At 35.4% G+C, this 12,500-nt stretch overlaps 1 protein-coding gene across 7 annotated transcripts in view; it reads left to right on the forward strand.

Annotated features, from left to right (window-relative positions):
- Positions 1 to 12,500, forward strand: part of LOC106883929 (uncharacterized) — a 284,619-nt gene that overhangs the window by 223,649 nt on the left and 48,470 nt on the right. For 2 of the 7 annotated variants that reach the window (XM_089359712.1, XM_089359713.1), the window contains 4 exons: positions 1,119 to 1,220; positions 2,479 to 2,595; positions 8,654 to 8,710; positions 10,225 to 10,442. In XM_089359712.1, coding sequence (XP_089215838.1) covers positions 1,119 to 1,220; positions 2,479 to 2,595; positions 8,654 to 8,710; positions 10,225 to 10,442 — 494 coding nt within the window. The remainder of the gene's footprint in view (positions 1 to 1,118; positions 1,221 to 2,478; positions 2,596 to 8,653; positions 8,711 to 10,224; positions 10,443 to 12,500) is intronic. The other 5 variants (XR_016243622.1, XR_016243623.1, XM_089359714.1 and 2 more) reach the window with 3 other exon arrangements.

Here is a 12,500-nt window from a genome sequence, read left to right on the forward strand (position 1 = left end):
GCAGTGTATTTCAGCAGAAATATGGTAACAAAAGCATTATGCTAGTAAATTATAGATTCAGAAGACTAACTTCATTAATAGGTCAAACTTGTCATATAGGGGACAAGTGTATTTATGTACTGCTTGGGAATGTCTGCTGGAAGACAAATAGCCAGTGGATATTAAAAGCACCTGAATTAACATGATGTAAGTTGTTGGTAGAAGTTTATGTAACTAAGAAAGAGCAAAGAAATTGTCAGAAAAAAATTGAGGTGTCAGTGGGTTTAGGATTCCAGTTGACCGATCACTAAGTCACTGGGATTGTGATGAATATTAGAAAGAACAGATAGCAATAATAGTATCATTATAGTTTCATGGGAACAGGTTTGCAAGAGAACCATGGCAGGTTCTCTTGCACTGTCTTTTATAATTTAGTGTAGCACATCAATGACTCAAGGAATGATGGAGAAGGTACTGCAGAAGACAATAATAATAGAAAAGGATTATACATGCACAGACATGTCTGTATTTTTATGAACTTTACTTCCCAACTGCATGGCTTAGGGTTCAACCCCACTGCTGAACAAAGCCTTGTGAGTGGATTTTGTAGATGGGAACTGAAGAAAGCTTGTTGTGTGTGTGTGTTTTTGTGTGAGTTTGCATGTGTAAACAATAGCATTCTGATGGTTGATTTGCTAGCAGTCCACCACAAAAGCGTGGTCCAGACTCCTTCAAAAGTCTTCATGTGTAGCACAACGTTCAAAACAAAAGGCTCATTCTTGCAGTGTCATTTATTTCTACCACTCTCCATAAAACATGTTTGAACTGTCTGAGATTCGTTCACTCGGCTGGGAGATTATTACCTTGCTCGGAAACAGGAAGGGGAAGTTGGTAACATGAAGGGCATCATGCCATAAAATACACTGTTCCAATGGTCAGACATGATCAGGCAAATGTGAACGGATGATGAGTCATCAATCCACCTTTTTACAACTTGACAAAAGCATTGTTTTTTTAAAAATATTTCCATTTTTATTTTTATATTTTTATCAGAAATTCATGATAATTAAAATGTAATTTCTGACATAATTCAATAATGTAATATATTAAGTCATGGAAACTTTCTAATTTACTTTCAGATTGTAAAGGAAAGGTTTGTCTGAATGATGGTTGGAGGGTTGATGACAGTTGTAATTGCAAATGTAAAGGTTCGAAATACTTTTCTGGACCAGAATGTTCAAGTAAATATATTCATTTAATATTGATATTTAAACTATTTATATATAATAATAATTAAAGTACAAAAAGAAATCCCAAATTGTACCATCCTTTGTACAGGTGAGTTGGCAGTGTTGTATATTGACAACTGCTGTTGGATAAAGAACAGCTTATAATGTTGATGGGACCAGGCCTCCCAAGACACGATGCTGATTGAAATAAATTGTTATATACTGTAGCTAATCTACCCAAACTACCCTGGGTGGAGAAATATAAGATAAAATGTTGTTGTTGTTGTTGTTGTTGTTGTTAACGTTGATGATGAGGATGATGATGATGATGACAACTATGACAATAATATCAAATAAAAAGAAAAATGGACGGTAATTAGTTCTGAAATTATCCTTGTGAGTTTTGTTATACATTCACTGTTTCTGTTGAAGTTATATTCTATTATTATGTTCCTATATAATATGACATTGATTGTTTTAAACAAAATAGATTAGCTTTAGGTAAACCTTCTCCATCATTATCATCATCATCACTATCATCATCATTGTTGTTGTCATTGTCTTTATTATCACTGTTTTAGCAAATGCTTTTCCATACAGTTACAGTCTTAAATAAGTCCCAGTGTGATGCTTAATACTATTTCAATTCAACATCAATTAGGCTCAGCATCTTGAGAACTGTCTTTTCCAAAACTTCACACATCTTTCTCACTCTTCTCTCACCTGCATCATCATTTTCTATCACTACAAACTACTATTTCGTCTACCAGTCCTCACCCATTCACATCACTTGCCCATAACCAGAACATTTCTCACTTGGATACATCGGCTGATGTCTTCAATGACACATCTCATACATCATGCATGTGTCATTTCTTTCCAGCCTCTCAAGTAGATCTTCCACACTCAGTCCATGTCTTTATCCCACAACCTTTTGCTATCACACATCTCACACAGCCTTTATGCAGTCTACTTCTACACACAGAATCATAATGAACAAGTTGTCTCCTTCCTCATACTAACAACTATTCTTTCACCATATCCAGCTCTTTTGTTAATTAAGTCACATATGCATCTATCACACCTCAAGAGACCCTACTTACATTTTTTTTTGTATTTCTCACTGTTTACATTACATACACATATAATTCCTGTAATCTCTGTAACTAAATATTGAGTAATATTACTTTTCACATAGAAGTGAGATTTTATTTTCCCAATAAAACCAATTCCTCATTTTGTCTCCTGTATTAATTCTTGTTCTTTATAGTGAATTGTTCTCAAGGCAAAGATAGTTATTACTGTGGTAGTTACTACAAACCAGAATGGTGTATTAAGTATTCCAATGTTCCAAACACCTGTCCCACAATGTGTGGATTATGTCCATGTAAGTAACTTGTATTTTTATGCTTTTACTTTTTCCTTCCTTCTCTAATAGCAGCTCACAAAATATTCTAACCAATGTTTGTGTGACATATATTTTATAAAGACAGATTAGATATTGAGCTTCCTGAAGTCAAAAGAAAAAGACAAAAAAATGCAAGCTTTAACAACAACACTATCTGCCATCTCTTCCTTGCCATCTCTTGTTCCTATCTATTTTGAGCACAATTTGTCTTTCACAAACATCAATGATGTCAATATTGAAGAACATTTCAGAAGCTGAAACTGAATTGTTGTGATAGAAGTGTGTATATGGAAGTAAGCTGCAACAAGATATAGCTAGTCAGGTTGCTTAGAAAGACACAGAGGTATCCTATGTATGGTAGCAACATAATGTGTGCCTTGTAAAGGGCCAACAACTGGCAAGAGTTACAGGTGTGAAGATAAAGGCTAATATTTAAATTACAGTTAACAGCTGTTTTATAATGTATTATTGTGTGTGTGTGCGTGCAGAGAGGGGCAGTGAGAGAAAGAAAGCTGGATGTGTATACATGTGCATGCAATCTATCTATCTATCTATCTATCTTTATATATATATATATATATATATATATATATATATATATATATATACAGGGGTTGGACAAAATAATGGAAACACCTTAATATTTCAAACAAATTTACTTTAACATAGGGTAGGACCGCCTTTGTCAGTAATTACAGCTTGAATTCTATGAGGTGTGGACTCGTACAAACTTTGAATTGTTTCCAAAGGAATATTTGTCCATTCTTCAGCTAAAACAGTCTCTAGTTCTTGCAGTGATGATGGTGGAGGACATCGACTCTTTACTTGTTTTTCTAAAATGCACCATAAATGTTCAATAATATTGAAAACTGGGGACTGTGATGGCCAGATAAGATGTTCAACTTCACTAGAATGTTCCTCGTGCTATTCAGTAACAAGTTTAGCTGTGTGAAATGGTGCATTATCATCCTGAAAGATTGCATTTCCCTCTGGAAACAGTTCTGCAACCATAGGATGAATTTGACCAGAGAAAATGCTTAAATAATCTTGACTGTTAATTCTGCCATGAAGGGAAACCATTGGGCTGGCGGATTTCCAAGATATACCCCCCCCCCCCGATCATCAGAGATCTTTCTCAATGTTTAACAGTCGGAAGAAGGCAGTCTGGATCAAATGCTTTTTTTTGGCTGTCTCCACACATATACTTGGCCAGTGGTCGGAAATAAGGTAAAGGATGACTTGTCCAAGAAAATAATATTCTTCCATTGCTCTAGGGACCAATTCTGTAGGTTTTTACTCCTCTCTAAACGCTTTGCAATGTTTGTTTTTGAAAGTAGTGGTCTTCTGATTGCATCCCTCCTGTGAAATCCAGCTTTGTGCAGCTCCCAGCGAACAGCATTTTTGAAAACTGGGTTCTCAAGGTGGTCATTAAGCTCTGTAGTAATTGTAGGAGCTGTACTTTTGTAATCCTTTCTAACAATTTGTGTAAGAGTTTGATGGTCCCTATCTGAAAGTTTTGGTTTTCTTCTGGAGTTTTGTTTCGACGAGGAGGTTATACCCTCTTTCTCAAAGGCTGTCATTACTTTCAAAGCAGTACTTCTTGATACACAAAACATTTCGGCTGTTTTCATTACCCTAGTGTTTGCCATATGAGCACCAACAATTTGACCTCTTTGAAAGTCCGATAGATCTGTCATTTTAATGAATCTTAATTACCTTTTTCTGATGATATCTGAAAAGAAACAGCAGTTTTAGCAAAACATATTAAGCAACACTAATAATAAATCAAAAGACATAAAAATAAACAAGCTTTTGATGGTTTTATAGATATTTCAAAATTATGATGATATGATGCTTGGTCTTTCCATTATTTTGTCCAACCCCTGCATATATATATATATATATATATATATATATAAACAATATATGAGTATATGCATATATATGTACATGTATGTATATACGTTCATCCACATGTACATATAGATACATAACTGGGTACATGACGTGGCAAAAGAACAAGGACAAAAATGGTAAACAAGGTGCAACAAACAAGCAGGCCACATAGAAACAACCCCTTCATCAGCCGCCACCATTAAAACTCTGGCGTTTCGAAGAATTAAGGCAGTATGCATCATTAAAATGGTTCTTCTCACGAACACAAATTAAATTGTTTTTGTGGAGGGTAGTGGCGGATGGAAAACAAGACAGGAAAACGAAACGGTGAAATAAACAAACAAAAGGGCTGTACAGCCAGACGTGAAGTGTGTATGTCTCGAACGCTTATACACAGAGAAAGAGAGATATATTTGCATATGTATTTATCTATACTTTTTGTAGATTATCAGTACTGCCAATGTTTCATGTGGGGAAAAATTTCTTAATTCTTCAAGTGTTCCATTTTAGGATTATGGTAACCGTGTCTATGCTGGATTTTACATGAGATATACAAGACTTCAAAATTGATAGATATTCTGGTAAAACAAGGCAACTCCTTTAGTGGCTTCTTTAATTATTATTACCCATGCATCTGTCTTGGTAACTTGCAAGTTATTGCATTAAATGCATTCTACACTTTGCTTCGTTAAGAGATGAAAATAAAAGACATATAACATGTTTGTCTAATATGATATGGAAACTTAAAGACAGGAGCAAGAACAATATCCAAATAAAATAAAGCAGTGTAGCTATGGCTAAAAAATGTTAGGGATGAAGCAGCAGGTGCAACTTATGCATCACCGAGAAATTAAGCATCATAAATTTCAACAGCAAATATTTCGGACATAAAAGAAGGATCATTCCTCCCTGCATGCACAAACAATTTAAATTATGAATTTCAAGCATGACCATCGTCCAACATAGCACTTACCCAACCAACATAAAGTTGAGATATTAATGTTACTATAAACTTTGTGCACAATATGTATGGTTGATGTATACTGCCAGGAATTCGTGCTGGTATACTAAACAGCATAGATATGTAAAGCATGTATGTAACACATATACAAGACGATTTTCAAATTATGCACTAATGCAATTCAAAACTTATGTAAACCCCATAAATGGTAAGATCACATGTATGTACAACTACAAAAAGTAGGTGTGAGTCATGTGTTGTTTATATTAGTATGCATTTATATATTCGTATATACATTATATTCATTATATTCATACGTATGTATTCATATAGACATTATATTCATATATTCATATATACATTAGTATACATTTATATATTCATATATATAGATATACATGAATGTTCTCGCATAATATAATTAACACAAATACTTGCAAAATAGTGGGTTGTCAGGAAAGTTTGTGCTGATTTTTAAAGGAAAGAAAAAGGTCAATAAATACTTGCTATTACATTTTTAATCAACCAAATATGAACCATTTTGTTGCACAATGCGTCTCCATCTTTCCTTTAACTTGAAAATACCCTCTTCCCATAATTGAGGTGGTTTTGTGGCAAAGAATTCATCAAGGTATCTTTTTACGTCATCCAAGGAATTGAAATTTTTACCATTAAGACTATTCTAGAGAGACCTGAATAAGTGGAAATCCGAAGCAGCAATATCTGGTGAATATGGAGGGTGGGGTAACACATCCCAGCCGAGCTGCAGCAATTTTTGTCTGGTTCCCAAAGAAACATGCAGTCTTGCATTATCATGTTCGAAAACAACACCCTTCCTGATGACTAATTCTGGATGTTTCTCTTGAATTGCTGCTTTTAACTCATCCAATTGTGTGCAGTATTTCTCAGAATTAATTGTCTGGTTAATTGGGAGAAGCTCATAGTATAGAATTCCTTTCCAATCACACTAGACACAAAGCAAGAATTTTTTAGGGTGAATACCCACTTTTGGGGTGGCTAAGGGTGGCTCATGTCGCTTACTCCAGGATCGCTTTCTCTGAACACTTCTGTAGATAATCCATTTCTCATCACCTGTCACAATTTGCTTTAAAAAAGGCACGTTTTCATTCCCTTTATAAAGCAAATCACAAATGGAAATGCGATCCAAAAGGTTCTTCTCACTCAACTCATGTGGTACCCAAACATTGTAGCGGTTTGTGTACCCAAGCTTTACCAGGTGCTCATCAATGACGGATTTTGATAGGTTGAGGCTTTCTGCTAATTCTCAGGTTGTGCGATGTGGGTTATTCTCAATTAATGACTTGATTTGGTCATCAACTGTAGTGGATGGTCTGCCTGATCACTCTTTATCAATAAGGCTACAATCTCCAGTTCGGAGCCTTGCAAACCACTTCCATACAGTTCTTTCGGATAAAGAAACATCACCGTAAACTGCACATATTTCTTTGGTTGCTTGTGAGGCATTTTTCCCTTTACGGAAACAGAAAAGCATCAAGTGCTGAAAATGAACTTTCTTATTTTCCAGTTACAGATTTAACATAGGTTATAGTAACGTAAACTTTCTTCCACGAAAAGATAACTTAAACTGTGCTCTAAATGGAGGTGCAGTCAAATCCTATTTTATGGACACAACCATGTTCTAAAATAAGTCGAAAATGAAGCTACTATAAATTGGCACAAAACCAAGGCCAACACATGGGAAATAACAACTGACGAGTCCCTAATTTAGTTGCATTCTCTTATCTGTATGTCTATTAATTTTAAAGTCTCGCATAATCTCTTGTAATACCAAGTAATCCCATCCAAAATGGATACGGTCACCATCATTCTAAAGTGGAATGTTTGAAGAATTGTGATTTTTTTCCATTGGAAACAACTGGTAACACTGTTAATCCACAAATAAAGAATATTTTCACTATTCAACACTATCTTGTACACATACAGGCATACATACATAAACACATATATACACTTATATATATATATATATATATATATATATATATTTCTTTTATTCTTTTACCTCTTTCAGTCATTTGACTGTGGCCATGCAGGAGCACCACCTTTTAGTTGAAGAAATCAACCCAGGACTTATTCTTTGTAAGCCTGGTACTTATTCTATCAGTCTCTTTTGCTGAACTGCTAAGTTACAGGGGACATAAAGACACCAACATTGGTTGTCAAGCAATGGTGGTGGGGACAAACAGACACAAAGACACATGCATACATACATACATACATACATATGTTTCTGTCTACCAAATCCACTCACAAGGCTTTGGTCAGCCCGAAGGTACAGTAGAGGGCACTTGCCCAAGGTGCCACACATTGGGACTAGACCCAGAACCATGTGGTTGGGAAGTAAGCTTCTTATCACACAGCTAAGCCTATGTTTATGTACACATTTGGTTGTTAGATTTCAATAAGCTGTCTATTTAACGTTCAAAATAGGCAGAATGTTGTCAGCAGGCAGTTTAGCTTAATGGTAAAGGACTCAGCCAGGCTCTTGGAGGATGTCGGTTTGACTCCCATGGCTGTTTGTTGACAAATTTTCCCACCTTGCAAGGATATTAATACCCAATTTTGATACTGTCTTAAAAAATATCACTTTCTTGTCTGTTTCGTATAATGCACATTCGACGCTTCTAAAACGCAAATGAAAGTTTGTTTATATATACATATGGTTGCATATATATATATATATATATATAAGAATAATATGACATGCAGAAGGAGGATATCAGGCTTTAATAGTAGATCACATTTATTTCTGCACCACACATCAACTGGGAGCTGTTGAGTTTATATTCAAATGCCATTATAGATCATTCTTTATAATTAACAATTATAAAGAATGATCTATAATATAGTAAAATATTTTTTCAGCTGCATCCATGTGTGGTTACTTCATCATATTCCACCCATTGAAGTCCCATAGATAAGTAATACTGTTCTGGTTTTATTAAAACACACAACAAGCTAACCAGTATAATGTATATAAACTCCATTAAACATTATCCACCCGTTGTTGAGTAGATTAAATACTAAACTATTTTGCTTTACACTTGAATTGATTATATTGGAAGAATACATGATATAAAAGAAACAACTCAGTTATGGAATACGCTGGTTTATCTTAAATGCATTTTTCATTCTCAGATGCCGATTACGGTGCTAATGAGACTACAGATTCCACAAATCCAGCAACTACTCTTGGTAATTATCTTAAACATTTCTTTGTATCAGCTAATTGTAGATATATTTTGAAATACATACAATCAAATCTTCGTTTCTAAATCTTTTAAAACCTTATTCTTTATTTATTTATTTTGCTGTTTTATACATGGACATACACACACACACATACACGCACACACAAACATGCACACACACGTACACACACTCACACACACATACGCACAAACATTGTCAAACCTTCACTTGATGAAGATCCTACAGCTACACCACCTCATTCAGAATCACCATGAACTCAAATATGACAATGCTCACAAACTACAAGTGACAGCTAAAAGAAAATGCTACAAATTTTGACATAGACTTGAAGATCGCCAAAAAGTCTAGACTATATTTGAATGCTACCAAGAGATGCAACATCTACAGAGCATAAAAGAGAATATTCCTCAAGAACTTGCAGAAAGCAAGCTCTTAGCCTAATGCCAGAACAGAAAACTTCACCCACTACATGCACAAGAAAATATTCATACTCAAGTCCAGTACTTCTACATAGGACTCTAATCTTTCCAAAGTATGCTCTTTTCCCAATCCAATCTTATGGCCAACATAGATCATTTATGGGCCTTTATATTTACAAAATTATTTCTCCTTCTAAAATATTCCCAAATCTTTACAGGGTTTCTGGATTTTCCCAAACTTTCTCTTCATTTTACAGTTTTCCCTCTTTTATTGCTCACCTTATCTCTGGCTCAAAATGGTAAAACTAACACTCATCCTGGCTTAAGAAACGTTCATGAAAACCAGCTGGATCTGCCTGAAAAAACGTCAGATTTTCTAGTGATTTGATCAGCTTGATGCACTCTTGCAGTCACTGAGCAGTCACCTTTTTTATTATAAGCTCATTGTAGAGAACATTCTCAACTCTCTCATAGGATAGGCACATAGCATTGACTATTTGATTTATAATCAATCCCCATCCATCAGCATGTAGTGAACATGATCAATGTTTCCCTCAGTGGTAGCACTTGCAGGAAGTTCAGACCTTGGGTCATTTCCAGGTCTCTCCTTTCCTCCATTAAATTCAGCTGCCCACTTTTGTACTGTTGATAAAACTTGAGTGTCATTCTCTCATGTAGCAAGCATGTCAGCATGAGTGTCCTTGGGGTGCTAAAGCCTTTTTCTGCAGGTATTTGATAATACCACGATGCCAAATTTTGTTAAGTTTCAAGAGAAATTGCTACTAGCTATTGGGTTTTGAAGTCTTCTTTGAACAGTCAGATGCCAGTTTACCTGGAATGAAATAATGCAGTTATCAATAAGAAGGACTGAAATAAATGCATGTAAGATCTCACAGTTCTAGCATCATATCTTCATTGTCAGCCTGTGAACCTTTCAGCCCATTTTCGTATGTCCAGAATTTCTCTTCAATTCAAATTCCAGTTACAAATTACTTCATATAGATTTTGTATTCCTTTGTCTATCGAGGTTCTTCTACTTTTTTGAAGTTTTCTTTAATTAATACTGCTTTGTTCCAGCTAAGTCAACTATGCATACCACTACAGCTGCGACAAAAGCTACTACTACTCTTGCTACTACTACTCCTACTCCTACTACTACTACTCCTACTACTACTGCTGCTACAACTGTTACTACTATGGCTGCTACTACAACTGTTACTACTATGGCTGCTACTACAACTGTTACTACTATGGCTGCTACTACAACTGTTACTACTATGGCTGCTACTACAACTGTAATGTTATCCACTCATTTCATGATGTTATTCCTAGAATGCTCTTTAACATTAATAAACAAGAAAATTTTATTCCCTCTTTGTTAGTATAAAAGTGCATTATTTTCTGCTAATTCCCCCAGAAACTTCTAGCAAATACTAGCAACTATATAAAAGTATACTGTATATCTAAATATCTGATATGAAGCATTGTTAATAAGATTATATTATTTTCCAGACAATTTACCTCATGTTTTGAGTCAATGTTTCAATATTTACAAACACTTTCAAATTCCGCCAAGGTTGACTTTGCCTTTTATCCTTTTGGGGTTGATAAATTAAGTACCAGAATTAAGAAGCCTTGTTCTTAGAGTAGAAAAGAATATTTTGTTGACTTGTAGAAGAGAATTTAAGACAAAGTTGACTTCCATTGGATTTAAACTTTGATCGTTAACAGTCAAAGGATGTACTGCAAGGCATTTTTCCTTATGCTCTAATAATTCTACCAGCTCACTGCCAGAACATTCAATAATAATAATAATAATAATAAAAATAATAATAATAATAATAATATGTGCATCTCTGATCATGAGTAGAAGTAAAAAGGAAGCATCATTGTCATGTGTTGAGAGGAACTCTTTGGGATTTGGATAATTCAACTCTGGAAACATGGGTGTTTCGTTCAATATCCTTAAACAACCCTTATTCAGGGACCTTTTGAGTGGGATGGGCTACTCGACCTGAAGAAAATTCCAACTGGGGTTCACCTGCGAGGTCTTGCGCTGTTTATCTTGATATGAGATCACCATGTCGCGCACATATGGTTGTGATGCATGTGCCTGGTGTACCCTTATCAAACGGGTAGTCATGATGGGTATACTGGGCTTCGTATATTTTACCCTGGTGTCACTTTGATGGCATGTACTGCTCTCTCACTCAATAATAATAATAATAATAATAATAATAATAATAATAATGATGATGATGATGGTTTCAAATATTGGCAACATCAGAATTGGAGTGAAATCGATTACATCAATCCCAGTGCTCAACTGGTACTTATTTTATTGACCCCAAAATGATAAAAGGCAAAGTAGACAAAATTTGAACTCGGACCGTAAAGTGGATGAAATGCTTTTAAGCATTTTGCCCAGTGTGCAAACAATGCTGCCAGCTCACTACTTTGTCAATAATAATAATGTAGTGAATGTGCTACATTGGAAAGTGTGCAAAAAGTGGTGGCCAGAGAGAAGCAAGACATGGTATGAGCACAAACTGTGGAGAATGGCAGAGTTGGAAATCTGAAAAATCCTCTGAGATTTCCCAGTCCAAACAGAACAGGCACTAGAGCATAACAGACCAAACCTAATGGTGGTGGACAAGATGCACCACATGTGCTATATAGTTGATGTTGCCTGCCCCCTTGACCTACATGAATAGTGAAGAAGGAAGGCAGAAAGACAGACATATACAATCCTTTTAAGTACGAAATAACCCGGCTATGGAAAATGAAGAAGATGAAGACAGTGCCAATTATTGTTGGGTCCTTGGGGACAGTATCAGAAGGCATCAAGAGGAATATAAAGGAAATTGGAATAGAGTGCAAAGTAAAACTATTACAAAAGGTTTGCCTCCTTGGCACGGCCAGAATAATCAAGAAAGGATTAGATAGCTGAAAAGAACAGATAGCATGGTACCATAAGCTGGAGGTAGCAAGCCCGCTACGCATGCAAGACTCCAGAAATTACAACAAAACCTGAGACAAAAAGAATAAATAATAATAATCCTTTCTACTACAGGCACAAGGCCTGAAATTTTGTGGGGAAGGAGTAAATCAATTATATCAACCCCAGTACTCAACTGGTTCTTATTTTATCGACCCCGAAAGGATGAAAGGCAAAGTCAATTTCAGCTGAATTTGAACCCAGAACATAAAGATGACGAAATGCCACTAAGCATTTTGCCTGGCATGCTAACAGTTCTGCCAGCTCACCACCTTTATAATAATAATGATGACAATAGTGTTAATAATAAAGTTCTGTGTACTTACTATTCCAACAACTACTTCATAATTTTTAT

Source organism: Octopus bimaculoides, chromosome 11, assembly GCF_046866305.1.
Source record: "Octopus bimaculoides isolate indiv1 chromosome 11, ASM4686630v1, whole genome shotgun sequence".
In the NCBI taxonomy this organism is placed as follows: Eukaryota; Metazoa; Mollusca; class Cephalopoda; order Octopoda; family Octopodidae; genus Octopus; species Octopus bimaculoides.